Consider the following 16,769-nt stretch of genomic DNA (forward strand, 5'->3'; position numbering starts at 1 on the left):
GTTCCTAAACCCATGGGGAAATTGGGACCGAGTTTCCAGCAGCAAATGTTTGGTCTTGAATTGCCAACTTTTATTTGATTTTCATCGTACTATCTATCATACGCGAACCATGGATGCGGCTACCTTCAATGGTTGAGTGTCGACACACGGCTGGACACTTCCGTGTCTATTCTCAAGACTGAATATCTCGGTAAAAGATTATCTTTCGGAAAGAAAAGGGTTTTACGTACATTATTGTTATGAAAGTCTAGATCTTCAGACTATGCGGGGCTTGGATATCCTATGACCTGTCTGAGGGTTGTTTGATTGTATTAAAAACTTCTTCGGTGGAGAGGGACTTGGTTAGATCGTTGATGGCTAGCAAGCCGCGGATGTCTAATCCTGACTAACCCGCTACTAGCATTAAACCAGGCCCAATCGAGACTTGAAGAGTACCGGAGTTCTGTAAACCATGGAATTCATTAGACTACTTAGTCCCTAATTCCAGTGAAGATTAGACTTTTGGGCATAGCTGGATGCATTGGCACTTCTACAGCCCTTCCCCTCAACAGATCCCAATACTGAAATTGAAAGAGTTCGGTTTCTCTACTGGCAAAAGAATGGAATAAAAAACTGTTATTTCAACTTTTAGTTCCAACCGAGCATGTAATAGATTTGTAATACACAACGCAGTTGCTATTGGAGAGCTCGGTGAGTTCGTATTTAAGTCATTTGTCAAACGGTTGAACGGAGAGTATATGATATGTACATGCGTCTCGCCTGAAACCCCAGAGAGAAAATCGTGAAATCTGTACGGGGTATACGAGTACATATATGGAGCGGAACCAGTCAACGTGCTTCATTTACTTGGCATGGGGAAATAGACATATATTCGACTAAGAGTGAAGTAGTGGTTCCGCTCCGAATATCAACCGTCTTCGGTCCGAAAGACTAATAAATTCTGCAACGATGGCCACCCGCAAATCTATCAATCCTCGTGGGGTTGTGGGGAAAAACCAATCAAACTCCAAAGATTCCCACGAGATTCTAACAAGATTCCCACACCGACAGATTGACCTCAAGGAATGATAGAGATTGTTTTGGTCGTCATGGAGAGCAAGGTTGAGCCATTCAATAGCCGATAGTTAATGATCATGTATCTGTAGAGGGGAGATCATATCCGTTTTTGTGTTGAATCGTGTGACGAGCGATAATGAATCAATATAATTCCCTCGTTCGCCTACCACTTCGCGAGCACCCTGATTATTATCATTAGCACTGTAACTTGTTTTGATATCAGTTGAACTTCTCTCTCATACAATCGCACTAGGTAAGTGTCAGTATTAACATCTACAACCATCGATTGCGTGGCGACCTGCTGTGGTTAAAGTTGATCCCTCATTATGGACCGTGCAGTATCCTCCATTACAGATCTTGCATCTCAACTGAGTCTTCTGTATACATTCGTGACACTGCGACGCCATTAGCAAAGAACCTTATATCCAGCTCTCTTGCTGTCTTACATTGAGTCCGCAAAATAAGCAGCTTTTTGAGACGCCAAACTACGAGTTTTCGTTAGTTGATCTCCGCGAAGGTTGACACCGTCAGATTCTAGATATACAATTGTTGAAAGATCGAAAGTAATTGAGACACCCTAAGAATGAAGCACCAAATGGATAACTTGCTGCTTCTTTTTTTTTGGCCACGGTGAAATTGCTTCAATTCCACATCCTCCTGCTTCTATCACGAGATATCATGGCAGATAGTAGACAATCTCTAACACAAAAATCCATATGTACCTTACTAGATTCCACTTCAGGCACCATCGAATGCAATAATGGAGAGCTACTAGTACTACTGATTGTTTGAGTTCCTTCAAAACAATCCTCGCACCACCACTTGCGACAAGCTTCGCAGTACCGGGTTCGTAGACAATCCACGCAACGAACCATCAGCTTTTCTCGAGATGAGGATCCTTCGAACGGTGTTTTTGCTGCTTTGGCAGTAGAGACATGAAGAGGGACGGGCGCCAAGAGTGGAAATAAGACCATGGGCGACTGTCCAAAAACCGAGGCATTTTTAGCAGTCCGACACCCACTACAATCCCCTAGAAGATGAGTCGCTACACGCGCACCGTCAATGCGATTTTGCGTATGATTGTACCAAGGACCAGGACTATCCGATGGCAAGCTTGCTGAGTGACGAGGTCCCTTGCAAAGAACAGCATCAAAACTGATGATCCCCTCACAGTAGGTCATAGTGTCTGCCCAGTCATTGTGGATGGGCTTTGGGAATCTGTTTCCAAATTCCGGGTGCCCAACTTCACCTCCTCCACGCAAGGCACCCTCGCCTAAAGCATTTTCGGATCTCCGATTCCAGTGCATGCCTGGATTTGTTCCCAGAGACGTCACTCCGTAATTGGGGATTGTGTCTATAGGCGCGATACCGGCAGGGTATCTATTCACATGCCCTCGACGTTTCGCAACTTGTGGAGAATCCTTGGAGCCAAAGATATATAGCCCTTGCAGCCGAGGGGTATTTTTGGGTCTAGAAGGGCGACACGAGTATTTGAGCGCACCTCGCAGCTTTCCTTCATTAAGATTCTGTACTTCGCGGATTGATAGGATGCGAACGTTGTATGAATCGTTTAGTACGATTTCGCTAACCAAGTCGGAGGGAACCGAAAGGCCGTCCAGTATCAAGGTTTCCACATCAAGTAGTAGATTTCGACGACGGAGGTGATTGAAGATGCCTCTCAGTGGGCCACCATAAAAGCTATAAACATGTCAATATACAGTATTTCAGAGCTAGAAGTGACAAAACGAACTCGTCTTCTGTTACATTCTCGTCTAGTTGTACATTTCTCCAACTCTGTCCTCCATTGTCAATTGATCCAATTCCGGCCCTTGCAGATGCGACGTCTGAGAGCTTCAAATAACGGAAAACATGAGGGGTCTCGTGAATGAGCCCTTTGAAAGATTTTGAAGTAGCTCCGAGAGCTAGAAGAGAAGAAATTGGGAGATAGGGAGTAGTTTGATAAAGAATCAAAGTATTTGATAACAATTGCAAGAGAGATGTTAAGCTATCTGTAGTATCTTGAGATTCGAACTCCATTGAAGTACCTATTGAGTCTAGGAGTGGTGGCCCTCGATATAAAGAATTCAAGATGTGCTAATATCTCTGAATTGGACTGGACAAACAGACAGGTCGATCAAAGAAATAAGTGTAAATCCTATCAATGAATGAAGTAATTCAGCATCAATCACTCGAGCCTTGGATGTCAATCTTTCTAATGAAGTTAGTCAGGTGCTAATACTAACGCCACTTGGGCTAGCTTGCCACTGCCACAGATGAGCCGAAGAGCAACATGAATGGATATGTAACATTCTTCGATCTCCCAATCCGGATTCGACAACTAAATGATCCTCCATGACCATCTATTGTCCAACCTACTATTTCAAGCTTGACAGCCAAAACTATCTTTTCAGCCTTTGTGCTTTGGAGTTGCAGGGTTTTCTGCAGATCAGGTCCCAAGTGGCCTCACCAGCCACAGTCGTAATCACATTCTCTTATCGATAAGAAACGAACAGGGGCTGTCTTCGGTATAGAAGCATCCAGCATTATCTGACATATCAATCAATAAGTTTCCAAGTACAGTACAGTACCACTTCAAGTACATAAACTCAGCGCTCTTCTTGAGATAAAAGGTTAAAGGGTTGCAAGATTTCTTTGATACATATCATTGGAAATAAAGTATTCCGGATTACATTAGAGGAAGCTCACTGTAACAGGTTTCTGCTTTGTTGTTCATGGACATGATGGCAGCAACTCCAGACATTTCTTTGACCTGGTCATCAGTCTATAAAGTCGCCCCAAAAGACAACGTCTCGCTGCCCGGGGACAAGATACTACTACCTCAATCAGCGCTGGAACAACTACTATCGGCATCTACAGTTACGGTGAATTCTAACACTCGCCCCAGCAATGTTGCATTTGATCCATTCAATCCATATTCATTGGCAGCCGCTCGCATAGAACAGTCGCAATGGAGAGATACCCAACAACAACTGCCCCATCCTCTCACCTTTAGGCTGGTCAACTCGAAGAACGGAAATGTAGTATATGCAGGAATTCGAGAGTTCTCGGCAGATGAAGGAGAAGTTGTCTTAAGCCCATTTTTGCTAGAGGCATTAGGGATCACTGCGCCCTTACGAAATCCAACACCACCAAGTTCAAAGGTTGAAAGCAGGAGAGGGTCGCCGGATACGCCTATAGATCTTACAGATAACCCTGCAATCGATCTTACGGGTGACGAGATGATAGACCTTACAGACGAAACCGAAGAACCGGCGCAGATCACTGTACATGCGAAACAATTACCTAAAGGCACATACGTGAGGCTAAGGCCATTGGAGGCTGGTTATAATCCCGAGGATTGGAAATCATTGCTCGAAAAACACATGCGAGAAAATTTCACAACTTTAACGAAAGGAGAAATATTGACGGTTCGAGGTTCAAAGTCGGAGGAATTCCGATTTCTGATTGATAAGTTTGCACCGGAAGGAGATGCAGTTTGCGTTGTTGATACAGATCTAGAGGTCGATATTGAGGCTTTGAATGAAGAGCAGGCTCGGGAAACCTTGAAGCAAATCATGTCAAAGGCACAAAAAGCTCCAGGAACGGCTCAAGGGAGTTCAATTGGCGGAGAATTAGATCTTTGGAATGCTTTGCAGGGACAGGTCGCAGAAGGTGATTATGTCGACTATACTTTACCTTCATGGGATCGATCAAATGGTCTTGATATTGAGCTTTCACTTGAGGACGATGGTGATGGTGATGTGGAGATATTCATTAGTCCTCAATCAGCCCATCAAAGAGCAAAACCACGGGAGGATGAACATGTTCTCGGAGATTTCTCAAGTGACAAAATCAAGAGAATAACCATACAACAATCAAATGTGGAATTAGACGGAGCTGATGCTATATTAATTTCTTTATACTGTCGAGGAACTGGAGCAGGCTCTGAGCCACCACATGGACCACGGAAGTATTCCATTAGAGTAAAATCGCTTGAAAAGGGGGCAAGCAATGGGGCCCCAAGCAACCCAATCTCGCTCGAAGAAGATGCCGAAATGCATGGATCTGATGAGGAGCAATGTAAAAATTGTCATCAATGGGTGCCAAAGCGGACAATGATGCTTCATGAGAACTTTTGTCTCCGCAATAATATCTCATGCCCTCATTGCAATGGCGTCTTTCAGAAGAAATCTTCAGAATGGCTGAATCATTGGCATTGTCCTCATGATTCAGCCCATGGAAATTCCTCAGAAAGCAAAACTAAACACGACTCTATTTTTCACGAAGCTCGACAATGTCCCAATTGCCCTTACGAAGCAACAAATATGAGGGATCTTGCCACTCACCGTACGTCTATTTGTCCTGGCAAGATCATTCTATGTCAATTTTGCCATCTTGAAGTTCCTCAAGAGGGCGACCCCTTCGATCCGTCTCCAGAAAGTCTTATTTCCGGACTTACAGCACACGAGCTTGCAGATGGGGCTCGAACTACGGAATGTCACCTGTGCAGCAAAATTGTTCGACTTCGGGATATGACCACCCATCTTAAACATCACGAACTCGAAAAGAATAGCCGATTTAAACCAGCCATCTGTAGAAATGCAATCTGCGGTAGAACTCTGGAGGGCGTTGGTAAGAATGGGGAAGTGGGCGCTGGATCGAGAATGGGCCAAGGACCTGGTAATGATTTGGGTCTTTGCAGTATCTGCTTCGGTCCACTATACGCTAGTATGCACGACCCATTAGGAAAAGCAATGAAACGCCGCGTGGAACGAAGGTATCTGAGCCAGATGATCACGGGATGCGGCAAGAAATGGTGTACAAACATCTATTGCAAGACTGCAAGGGCGAAAGAAGCGAATGGGCCTCAGGCAATACTAGCGATGAAAGATGCCCTTCCTCTTATTCAGCCATTAGTAGCCCAAGTAGAGGATAAGACCGAACCGATGCATTTCTGTGTCGATGAAGGAAACCAGAAGAGAAGAAATCTGGCTGAAATGTTAGCTATGGAGCCTGGAGGTTGGGAATTGGAGTGGTGTGTTGCGGCTTGTGAAGCAGAAGGTGCAAATCTTGATAAGGCCAGGACATGGTTATCTAATTGGGCTCCCAAGAAAGCTTGATGTGGTTCAGATCTGGAAGATATTTTGGTATGGATGAAAGGGATGGAGCATGGCGTGGTACCGATTGCATAAGTAAGGGAGTTCTGGTGGCTGATGACGATATGATATGATATGATACCAATTTATAGACCCGATTTTGTTGTGCGTACATAAATATACATGGTTGGCGTCGCATTAGCTAGAGATAGATCGAACAGATTAAGAATTTACTGCTAATACATAAACATATATACATTCTTCATCTCTCACATCATCAAAAAAGTGTCAATTAGACACTCCGAAAGTTGATCGAGCACAAAAAATTCCAAATCTCGGAGAATTGACGAGATTTCTTGCAGATTTTTTGTCTTTCTACACTGGAACTTCGGCATCTATATGTTGAAATCATGTATTGTGAAGAAGTACAATTCTCTTTCTACATAATACAAGTAAATATCTTGCCAAATACATAGCAACAAAATGCGCCCAGTGATCTATATATAGGTAGTAAAGCACAAACGCTACGAAAGCAAATGGGTATCTCAAATCCAGCAAAACGTTGTATGGAAGCCATATATATCTTTTTTTCGCAGTCCATATTCCTACAACACATATCAAGCACCACTGAGCGATTCCAGTCCACCAAATACAAATTCCACATCGCACTTTTCCCCTCTTTCCGACTTCATCCACGCTTCGACCACGTGTCGTAATTCCCTTCCCACAGTATCTCTATCTGTAGCAGTCATCTCAAGACCACGAGCTTGTGACCCACGACGAACATACGTATCCTGCTTTGATGTCTCCATGACAAGTTTTGAGATTTCATCCATATCACTTTCGGCCGTGTGAAGAAGTCGATGAATTTGTAAGTCTGCAGGTATCGTTTCTAGGGGAAGGCGTAGAGTTTGGGCTCGCTTCAACTTCCGAGGGCCCCCCGTGATGCTGGAGAGAACGGAAAAGGATTTCTGTTGCTTCATCAAGTAACCTCGAGGATCGCTATCTGGAAGGGTGGTACAGACGCCTTCGCTGTTCGCAGAGGAAGAATTCTCCCTCTGACTCTCTTGAGACATCTCAAGACTGGCTAAAGCAGCATTGTACCGATTTTTGTGAGGAGATGGCCGAGAAGAAGCTTGGATTGTAGCGGGTGGCTGCTGAAATTCTTCTCGCATAGCTTGGAGTTCATCTCTGCGACGTCGAGTAGCACTCTCCTTTCTATGCTCAAAGTCCATAGCCCACTCCAGCTCTGCGTTTGGCTGTTGTGTTTGTACTTCCTGTACTGGGTTTGCAGTCGCATTAGGTTGATGGCACGCTTCTCTTTGTATTCGAAAGGGCTGATAAGAAGCCCCTAATCGTGTTTGAACATGCCCAGATGATACACTGCTAGACTGTGGTGTTCGAGAAGGGGGTACAAATGGTTTATTAGGTCCTCGGTCTCTTGTTTGCTTCTGTGTTTGCACATTTGGAGATGTACTTGGCGGCGACATTAAAGAGTTTCTAACAAAATTTGTAGCTGTGGTGAGCTCGTTACCTTCCAGATGATCATGCCAGGGCTGAACTACTGGCAAACCACCTTCAGTTGTTGAATCTGAAAGATCGGCCGCAGTCAGAGGGTTACAGTGCATGTGGCTCTTAAAATTGGAGTGTGACTGTAGAACATCTGTTATACTGGCACTAACGTCGCTAAGGTGGCTAGCTTGTACTGGTGAAATGACCTTAGTAACTGCCCGTGGTGACATGGACCGAACAGAATCGGTCTCGGTCGAATCAAGCGATATTGCCGAGCTTGAATTTGTGTTACTTGAAGCAGTCATTTTAGCGATGACCCAAGGATTCAATTCCGTAGAAACAGACAGCCGATTGCTGTTTAAGTCAAGTTGCTTCTGCGATTTATTGACAGAGTTTCGAGTATTGAAATCATCTGTATATTCTGTGTAATCGTGAGACATATCACATCCCCATTTGCGCTTCCCTCCGAGGGTGGTTGCTTTATCAGAAATTTCATAATTATCGGACTCTGCGATATCTAAAGTATCGCCTGCAATATTGGGACAGACTTCGGACATGGTCTTTGAATTTGAATTTGGGGTAGAGGCTGGAGGTGTTTTCTTGGGAGTCAAGGATGCGTTGACGACAGTTGATGGCGATGGAGAATCCTGTTGAGGAGTCCGGGCAAGGAGTATATCGAATCCAGTGGGCTGAGTCACAGTATTGTTTCTTGCTACTTTAGACATGACTGTACCGCAATCTCCGTAAAAATTCTTGAACATCTTCTCTACCGCTTCTAGCACAAGTGTCTCGTTCTCAAAAATGATATCCTCCTTGGCGGGTTCAACGTTGGGATCATAACTTGCTTTCGGACAAACAATATTGAGACGCATAAACGGATTCTTAAGTTTCTCTGGAGAAGCCCCTGAAGCCAACCTACTTCGAAGATGTCTCTTGAAAATGATTGTAATTTTCTTCATAGTCCCTTTATCGGAGGCTACCGGTCTGGAATCAACGGAGAAATATTGCCCATGTCCAATTTTACCCTGCTCAGCATCAGGTCGGGGGAGGAAAGCTTCAAGACGAAAATGAGAAGTTGCCACGTCGTTTGCAGGACTGGCACCGGTCGGAATTTCCGCGCCCTCAGGTGTATCATTTTCACGATCAGGAGGAGGTTCAGGGAATATCATTGAAGCTTCAGAACATTGGAGAGCTGCTTCTCGACCAACGGCAAGAGATACCGAATCTTTGATAGAAATGTTTGGACGAGGTGAGTATGACCATGCACCTTTGGTGCCCTTTACAATCTTCAGGGTGAGCTTAACTGAAAGTCGTGCTAGGGCGTACCTCCGTATCAATTCCTGTATTTTACCGATTGTTTTCGGGGCTTCTTTCAGGGCTGTTTGTTTCCTGACAGGCAGCCTTGACATAAAATTCATCACACATACTGTTGTTCCAGTCGGGTGGGAACTTCGAGATTGTGATTGAATTCCACCTAGTGCCTTCAATTTTACACATGTTGCAACTGCCTGTCCATCCATCTTAGTGATTATAGAGACATCACCGAGTTGACAAGCCGATGCTAGTGCCTCTCCTCGAAATCCCAAACTATTACCTCCTAAATTCCTGAGCTCCGTGAAGGTTGTCAATTTAGAAGTGTGGCCCCGTCTCCCTAATGCATCGAGATCATCGGGCTGAATGCCATGACCATTATCACGAACTTCTATCTTATCAATGGTATTCTGAGAAATAAGAATATCAATACTCGTAGCTTTGGCATCGAGGGCATTGTCAATGAGCTCCTTGATGAGAGATGTAGGTGTGGTTAGAACCTGAGATGAACCTAGAAGATGAATTGTTGCATCTGATAATGGCTTGATAGCCATCTTGCATATTGAATTCCCTCCAACGATCAGATTGATATGAGATTCATAAAATGAAAAAAATCTAGGTCTGGAGCCGACAAATGAGTGAACGGTTGTCCGTCTGATCAAGTACTACCTGATAGAAATATAAACGTATCTTGACTTTTTTATGTATGTTTCTTATACAGACATTGATAATATCATGAAAAGAGTTTGATGGATAATAAACATAGTAAAATATGCCAAAAAAAAAAAAAATCAACGAGAAGAAGAACGGACTGCGATCAAAATAGATGTTGCAGGTGAATGAAGATGCGAAATACCACAGCTACAAAATCGACACCAGCCTCGTGTGGCTTGTGTGGTGGTGCATGCACGAGCCACACGAGGGGTTTGTTGCCCAAATTCGAGTCACAACTTATCGCATTTTATTTTGAAGATTGTAGGTGCCAAAACAAAACAACTTTCGAAGTATCTATAAACTTCGTTTGATTCTCTGCAACTTTATACAGAAAACGATTTCGACCTTTGCTCAGGGCACATTGTGTGCGCAGGTCGCCCTACAGAAGTATCATCAAACTTCCTCCCAGTGTCAAAATGGCTACCAACCCTGCGTCATACAATCCAAGTGAGGACTGAAAGCATTGCCAACTATATGAGTATTATAGCTGACCATAATTGATTGGCAGTCGGGGAAGAGACTGGCCCAGTAACAGGACAACCGCCTAAAGTCTCGGACGAAACCAAAGCTGCACTTGCAAACGCTGCAGAATCCAGCGTAACTGGTTCGCATGTGCCAGGACAGAATGCAGCTCCTGTAGTTGGTGAGGGGGAGAAGAAAGTCAAGAGCGAGAAAGAGCGTATGGAGTCCATCTACATCCATAAACTCCCACAAACTAATTGTCCACCACGCAGTTGAGAAGGAACGCAAAAAGGCAGAAAAGCAAGCCAAGTTCGACCAAAAAAAGCAAGCTCAAAAGGCTAGCGCTGCTTCAGCTGTACCAAGCAAGAACAAGGAAAAGAAAGCCAAAGCTGAGAAGAAGGCTGCCGAGGAAATCTTGCCAAAATATGTCGAGGATACCCCAGAAGGAGAAAAGAAAAGTATGTTGACTACCAGCATATACTCAATTACCAGGCTAACTACTTAGCGTAGTTATAAAATCATTTGACGACCCTCAATACAAAGCATACAATCCAATCGCTGTTGAATCAGCCTGGTACTCGTGGTGGGAGAAGGAAGGCTTCTTCAAGCCCGAGTTCACGGCAGATGGAGAAGTCAAGCCAGAGGGGTCCTTTGTAATTGTTGAGCCTCCGCCAAACGTTACAGGAAATCTACACATGGGTCATGCTCTTCCCAACGCTTTGCAAGATTTACTCATCCGTTGGAACCGTATGCATGGCAAGACAACACTCTGGCTTCCAGGGTGTGATCACGCCGGTATTTCGACACAAAGCGTTGTTGAGAATATGCTGTGGCGCCGTGAACAGAAAACTCGTCATGATCTTGGAAGACCCAAGTTTGTTGAGACTGTCTGGGACTGGAAGGATGAGTATCACAAGAAAATTAATGCTGTGCTCCGCAGGATGGGTGGATCTTTTGATTGGACCCGTGAAGCTTTCACGATGAACGAGAACTTCTCATCTGCTGTCACAGAAACCTTTGTATCACTACATGAAGAGGGTATCATTTATAGAGCCAACAGACTTGTGAACTGGTGCACAAAACTCAACACTTCTCTATCGAACCTTGAGGTAACCAATAAAGAGCTTGCGGGTCGTACACTCATCGATGTACCAGGATACGATAAGAAGGTGGAATTTGGAGTCATCGTTCATTTCCAATACCAGATTGAGGGATCTGAGGAAAAGATTGAGGTTGCTACAACTCGTGTGGAAACTATGTTGGGCGATACTGGTATTGCAGTCCATCCTGATGATGCCCGTTATACACACCTTGTTGGGAAAAATGCTATCCACCCTTTCATCGAAGGACGATTAATGCCAATCGTTGCTGATACATACGTTGAGAAGGACTTTGGTACCGGTGCTGTCAAGATTACTCCAGCTCATGACCCCAACGATTTTGCTCTCGGTCAACGCCATAATCTTGAGTTCATTAATATCTTGACAGATGATGGAAAAATGAACGATAATGCTGGTCCTTATGCTGGACAAAAACGGTTCGACGTTCGTTACACCATTCAGGAGGACCTCAAGAAGGCTGGTCTATATGTTGACAAGAAAGATAATCCTATGACTGTTCCACTCTGTGAAAAGTCAAAAGATGTAATTGAGCCAATGTTAAAGCCACAGTGGTGGATGAAGATGAGAGAAATGGCAGATGAAGCTATCAAGGTTGTGAAGTCGGGTGAGATCAAGATCAAGCCTGAATCAGCCGAAAAGAGTTATCTCCGATGGATGGAGAATATCAATGATTGGTGCTTATCAAGACAATTATGGTGGGGTCATCAAGCACCCATGTACTTTGCTCAAATTGAAGGTGATGAGAATGATGAGAGTAACGGTGATCGGTGGTTCGCCGGTAGAACAGAAGAGGAAGCAGAGGCTAAGGCAAAGAAGGCTCTTCCTGGTAAGACTTTCAAGCTCAAGAGAGATGAAGACGTCCTGGACACCTGGTTCTCGTCTGGTCTCTGGCCTTTTGCTACTATGGGGTGGCCAAAGAAAACAAGTGACTTCGAGAAACTATACCCAACCTCAGTACTCGAAACTGGCTGGGATATCTTGTTCTTCTGGGTTGCTCGAATGATCATGTTCGGCATCAAAATGACTGGTAAAGTACCATTTACAGAGGTATACTGTCATTCTTTGGTCCGTGACTCAGATGGTAGAAAGATGTCGAAGTCTTTGGGCAACGTCATTGATCCTCAAGATGTGATTCAAGGTATCGCACTTGAAGACTTACATGCCAAGCTTTTGGTTGGTAATCTTGCCCCAGCTGAAGTCGAGAAGGCAAAGAAGTATCAGAAAACCGCTTTCCCTGACGGAATTCCTGAATGTGGTACTGATGCTTTGCGTTTCGCATTGGTTTCCTACACAACCGGTGGTGGAGACATTGCGTTTGACATCAAGGTCATTCATGGTTATCGAAAGTTCTGCAACAAGATCTACCAAGCGACAAAATACGTGGTTGGTAAATTGCCTGCTGATTTTGTTCCAAACAAGACTGCAAAGCTCACTGGCAAGGAGTCTCTATCTGAGCGTTGGATCTTACATAAGATGACAATGGCAGCGAAAGAAATTAATCAAAACCTTGAAGACCGTGAGTTCATGCGTTCAACAGCTGCGGTATATCAATATTGGTATAACCAGCTGTGCGATGTGTACATTGAGAACTCAAAGGCAATTCTTCAGGACGGCACTGATGAGGAGAAGAGATCCGCCACTGATACTCTATATACTGCTCTCGAAGGTGCTTTAACCATGATTCACCCTTACATGCCTTTCTTGACCGAAGAGCTCTGGCAACGTCTTCCTAGACGCCCAGAAGATAAGACCCCCTCCATTGTACTTGCGAAATACCCAGTCTATGAGGCAGAGTTAGACGACCCGGCTTCTGAAGAAGCTTACGAACTTGTAATGGCTGTATCTAAGGGTATTCGATCCTTGATGTCCGAATACTCGCTTAAAGATGAAGGAAAAGGTAAGTCATCAGCAGCAGCCTATCGTACACGAATGTAAAACTAACCAGTTCCAGTGTTTGTCCAAGCCTATGATACTACATCCTACTCCACCATCACATCTCAAGTCCAGTCTATCAAGTCTTTGTCTGGTAAGGGTGTATCATCCTTGGAAGTACTCTCCTCAACCGATGCTCGCCCAGCTGGATGTGTAGTATTCTCCATATCCTCCGCCGCCGCTGTCTTCTTGCACGTCAAGGGCCGTGTAAACATCGATGGTGAGATTGAAAAGGCAGCTAAGAAGCTAGAGAAGACTCGCACAGGTATCGAGAAACAGAGAAAACTTCTTGATGACCCCGCTTATCAAGAGAAAGTTAGCAAGGAGCTGCAAGAGATAGAGAGAAAGAAACTGGGAGATCTCGAAACTGAGCAGCGTGGCTTTGAGGAGACTATCAAGCAATTTGAGACTTTGAAGCTAGAGTAGAAGAAATGCATATTTTTGTAGATTTTTAGAAAGTAAAACGTCCAAGAAATACCATATATTTCCCAATCAATCCCGAGCATACTGCTATGACTGTATATGCACCTTCTTCCTGATATGATGTTGTTTCAGAATCTCGGGGTTCATATTCAAGTTCCCGCTTTCGAAATACCAGGCATATAGATGATTCAATCAGTTCCGTTCAAATCGCTACTCCTTACTTTTGAGAGATTTCAATTAAATGAGGCCCTGGCTGCTTCAATGTTAAATATATAGAGTTCTGAGCAATTATCTTCCTTTTGAACAGACTTCTTGGGACCTCACTGAAAGGCAAATCTCGCCTCTTCGGTCATATTATCGGCATCGAAGTGGCTGAAAATCAGTTAGAAGAAGAGAAGAATGGCGAATACTGCTTTCCTATACAAAACGGACAAAGACAATAGGAAATGTAAAACTCAGTATCAACTAAGCGATGCGTACACTATCTATAAAATGCTACATTTTGTGGTCCCTCGTCAAAATATTCTGGGCAAAGTTGCTGCCTGTTCATCCAAGAATTTGAAGTCATTTTTCGAGTTGGTTTGCCTAGATCGTAGCTAACAGTCATACGGATGTGTTTTACAATATCTTGATTTTTGTTTCGATAAAATCAATTAGTAAACTTCGTTTACGTTTGGTGGCTTAATCTGATTACAATGGTTGATCTGAGAGATATTTCATCTTGATCCGGAGCTTGATGGTGAATATGTCGCTTAAATATAGGTAGGTACATCTCCCGATATGAATTATTTTCGCCATCTGCACTTACCTAAAATACTGTATTCCTTCGGTTGTTTTCCTTGAACTCTGGTTGTATCGCGGATAAGTTCCTTAAATAGTAGAGTAAAGGCAATCTTGTAGGAAGTATAGCTAAAAATGAGTGACAGAACGACGCAGAGCTCTGCAAAGACAAAATGGCAAGAAAGCATCGATTGAGTTTTGAGAACGAAAGTAGTAATTTAGGGAAACTTCCGGAGGGTCATAAGTTGTCTGAAATTTTTGTATCCATCATGGTCAATCTTTCTGCTTTTCATCTTTAAAGAAGTTAAGTATGGCAAGAACTATGGGAAGTGAACTTTCGCTTTTCGCTACAACTGCAACTTTCTCTACAATAACACCATTGAAAGCAGCTTGTTTTCTAGTGATTGTTAAGAAATAAAACAACTATTGATCCTCATTTCTCCCGTTCAGATGGCTTCGACAACTCACAGAGAAATACCAGAAATTTTGAAATATGTTGCATGGCCCCCTGTCATCAAACATGTTGTTCCACTGGGCTATCTGTACGATGGTAAGTTGAAGCAGAAGACTTCATAAAACCCAAAAAACTAACACTGTCTCAGAGAGCGGAAATTCGTATCCTAGAATGGGAGGAAGATCGAGTGCATTGCCAAACGGACATGTGCTATTCCAATTTAACAACACATTCTGCCACAATGCAGCCGGTCAATTTTTGGGAAAAACCGATTCTACACTTTCCTTTCTCACCAATCCCTCAAACCCGGTCATGTCGAGATACCTGGCGCCACCAGGATCAGTAAATGTTGAAATTACCGAGAGACAAATCCCAAGCTTGTTCAAGCGCTTCGAGGATGAACTTGACAAGAAAAACGACAATAAGGTGTTTTGGGCTACCGGTGGAATTGCATGGTATCTTATTACCGGTGCTGCAGCATATGGATGGACGTTCTTTGAGTATCGAGGTATCAGAAAAGATGGCTCGACCTTTCTTGTAGCAGTCGGTATAGCCTCTGTGGAGGTTAATTATCGTACCAACCCAACAACTATTGTAGCTAAGCGTGAGACGGCGGGCTGGAGCAAACGCATCTTATTTTATGTATGTCTACTAATCTTCTCTAATAAGAAACATTACTAAGACAGTGATAGCCCAGTGAGCCTCGACTTGGAACATTTTCTGTTCTCTCGGATGGAAAATATTTATACGCCTACGGACACAAAGGTGGGGATCACAATGGAGATTATGACGTGGTACTAGGTCGGGTGCCTTTGGAGTTGGCAAATGCAAGAGCATGTTGGGAGTACTGGGGAGGTGCAAGAGGCTGGGTCAAAAATCACTTCTTCTCCTGGCCAGTTCTCAAGAATTATCAACATGGTCAAATATTCGACACAAAATTGTTCGGAGAGGCTTCACCATACAGATTTGGCTTTGTTGGTTGCACTCGTACAGGGGATAGCAAGTTAATGTTCGGAAGAGCTCTTGATCCTTGGGGCCCATTCGAAATTGTCGAACTGATGAAAGCATACCCTTTGGGCCACATACAAAAATTTGCATACACTGCCCATATGTTTGCTCATCCATGGGCATTTCCAGAGAGCAAGGGGGATCTAATGGTCACTTGGAGTGAAGGAGGGTCGGCAGGAAATATAGTCGCAGTAAAGATCCGCTTTGAACAGGGCATCGGTCGCTCACAACCGAAAGAGCTGAGAGTTGTCCAACGCATCGAGGAAGAACCAGACAATAACAACATCGCATTATCAGAGCTGCAACTCCACGATGAGTTGTATAGCTTTGAACGGTACGAGAAGGACGGCGAGCAAAAAGCTGTGATTGCCACACCTGAGAAGAAGAATGTATTTGAGAAGGCTGCTGCGGTATTTGGTAAACTATGTGATAAGAGTGCTAACTCGGAGCAGTGGCACACGAGACGAGAATAATGAAAGGAGATTAGTTGAACAGTTTTGACACAGTATTTGCAATCTCAGCATACGAGGAGAGTTTTTGAAATTACTGCGAGATATGCTACAGTACTTTGATGGGACTGCCCAGCAGAGACTTGAACATATCTACTATCTTCATTATTATCAAAGGTCCATCCAATGCACTGTGTGATCCAAGTGTAGTAACTTCTGTATGTAGTAAAAGAAGTTCAATATGATCGAGTAGACTGGCAGCATGAAGAGTGTCAAGCTTTGAAGAGATTCGGAATACGATATTATAAAACTATATATGAGATACTTACACGGGGCTCTCCTTAAACCTGTCTGTATCTTGGTGAACAATAAATCATATTGTCTTCTATCAGAACGAACCAAGTGAAGCTTCTATATAATTTAACGAACACTTTATGATCTATACTCACAG

General features: G+C 43.8%; 5 protein-coding genes across 8 annotated transcripts; 3 read left to right on the forward strand and 2 right to left on the reverse strand.

The window, feature by feature from the left end:
- Positions 1-644: 644 nt before the first annotated feature.
- On the reverse strand, positions 645-3,252 carry BCIN_01g03410 (hypothetical protein). Of its 4 annotated transcripts, XM_024690380.1 has the most exons (6): positions 2,807-3,252; positions 1,779-2,754; positions 1,503-1,541; positions 1,359-1,451; positions 1,299-1,305; positions 645-1,238 (listed from the first exon to the last, which is right to left on the reverse strand). In XM_024690380.1, the coding sequence occupies exons 1-6, from the start codon at positions 3,091-3,093 to the stop codon at positions 1,198-1,200; spliced, it is 1,443 nt and encodes a 480-aa protein (XP_024546148.1). In that variant the 5' UTR covers positions 3,094-3,252; the 3' UTR covers positions 645-1,197. The 4 variants fall into 4 exon arrangements, with proteins under 4 accessions (XP_024546148.1, XP_024546151.1, XP_024546149.1 ...); XM_024690383.1 differs by having other exon boundaries at positions 1,194-1,305; XM_024690381.1 differs by having other exon boundaries at positions 1,194-1,451.
- A 370-nt stretch (positions 3,253-3,622) lies between these two features.
- On the forward strand, positions 3,623-6,417 carry BCIN_01g03420 (hypothetical protein). The gene has a single exon (XM_024690384.1). It carries the CDS (start codon positions 3,789-3,791, stop codon positions 6,174-6,176), a length of 2,388 nt encoding a protein of 795 aa, XP_024546152.1. The 5' UTR covers positions 3,623-3,788; the 3' UTR covers positions 6,177-6,417.
- Positions 6,418-6,555: 138 nt separating this feature from the next.
- On the reverse strand, positions 6,556-9,771 carry BCIN_01g03430 (hypothetical protein). Its single transcript, XM_024690385.1, has one exon. The coding sequence runs from the start codon at positions 9,527-9,529 to the stop codon at positions 6,770-6,772; it is 2,760 nt and encodes a 919-aa protein (XP_024546153.1). The 5' UTR covers positions 9,530-9,771; the 3' UTR covers positions 6,556-6,769.
- Positions 9,772-9,931: 160 nt separating this feature from the next.
- Positions 9,932-13,709, forward strand: BCIN_01g03440 (hypothetical protein). The gene is made up of 5 exons (XM_024690386.1): positions 9,932-10,136; positions 10,198-10,368; positions 10,424-10,609; positions 10,662-13,169; positions 13,224-13,709. The coding sequence occupies exons 1-5, from the start codon at positions 10,106-10,108 to the stop codon at positions 13,628-13,630; spliced, it is 3,303 nt and encodes a 1,100-aa protein (XP_024546154.1). The 5' UTR covers positions 9,932-10,105; the 3' UTR covers positions 13,631-13,709.
- Positions 13,710-14,731: 1,022 nt separating this feature from the next.
- BCIN_01g03450 (hypothetical protein) lies at positions 14,732-16,748 on the forward strand. The gene is made up of 3 exons (XM_024690387.1): positions 14,732-14,957; positions 15,010-15,503; positions 15,554-16,748. The coding sequence occupies exons 1-3, from the start codon at positions 14,858-14,860 to the stop codon at positions 16,340-16,342; spliced, it is 1,383 nt and encodes a 460-aa protein (XP_024546155.1). The 5' UTR covers positions 14,732-14,857; the 3' UTR covers positions 16,343-16,748.
- The last annotated feature ends 21 nt before the right edge of the window (positions 16,749-16,769 follow it).

The sequence above is a fragment of the Botrytis cinerea genome, chromosome 1 (genome assembly GCF_000143535.2).
Source record: "Botrytis cinerea B05.10 chromosome 1, complete sequence".
NCBI classification, from domain to species: domain Eukaryota; kingdom Fungi; phylum Ascomycota; class Leotiomycetes; order Helotiales; family Sclerotiniaceae; genus Botrytis; species Botrytis cinerea.

Bases quoted from the DNA above. Each gene is read 5' to 3' on its own strand.
- BCIN_01g03410 (XM_024690380.1), bottom strand. From the start codon at position 3,093: ATGGAGTTCGAATCTCAAGATACTACAGATAGCTTAACATCTCTCTTG. The intron at 1,542-1,778 runs GTACATATGGAT...GAAAACTCGTAG, and splicing joins CTGAAGTGGAATCTAGTAAG to TTTGGCGTCTCAAAAAGCTG. The intron at 1,452-1,502 runs GTAAGACAGCAA...ATGGCGTCGCAG, and splicing joins GCTTATTTTGCGGACTCAAT to TGTCACGAATGTATACAGAA.
- BCIN_01g03420 (XM_024690384.1), top strand. From the start codon at position 3,789: ATGGACATGATGGCAGCAACTCCAGACATTTCTTTGACCTGGTCATCA.
- BCIN_01g03430 (XM_024690385.1), bottom strand. From the start codon at position 9,529: ATGGCTATCAAGCCATTATCAGATGCAACAATTCATCTTCTAGGTTCA.
- BCIN_01g03440 (XM_024690386.1), top strand. From the start codon at position 10,106: ATGGCTACCAACCCTGCGTCATACAATCCAA. The intron at 10,369-10,423 runs GTATGGAGTCCA...TCCACCACGCAG, and splicing joins AGTCAAGAGCGAGAAAGAGC to TTGAGAAGGAACGCAAAAAG. The intron at 13,170-13,223 runs GTAAGTCATCAG...AACCAGTTCCAG, and splicing joins GCTTAAAGATGAAGGAAAAG to TGTTTGTCCAAGCCTATGAT.
- BCIN_01g03450 (XM_024690387.1), top strand. From the start codon at position 14,858: ATGGCTTCGACAACTCACAGAGAAATACCAGAAATTTTGAAATATGTT. The intron at 14,958-15,009 runs GTAAGTTGAAGC...ACACTGTCTCAG, and splicing joins ACTGGGCTATCTGTACGATG to AGAGCGGAAATTCGTATCCT. The intron at 15,504-15,553 runs GTATGTCTACTA...AGACAGTGATAG, and splicing joins GCAAACGCATCTTATTTTAT to CCCAGTGAGCCTCGACTTGG.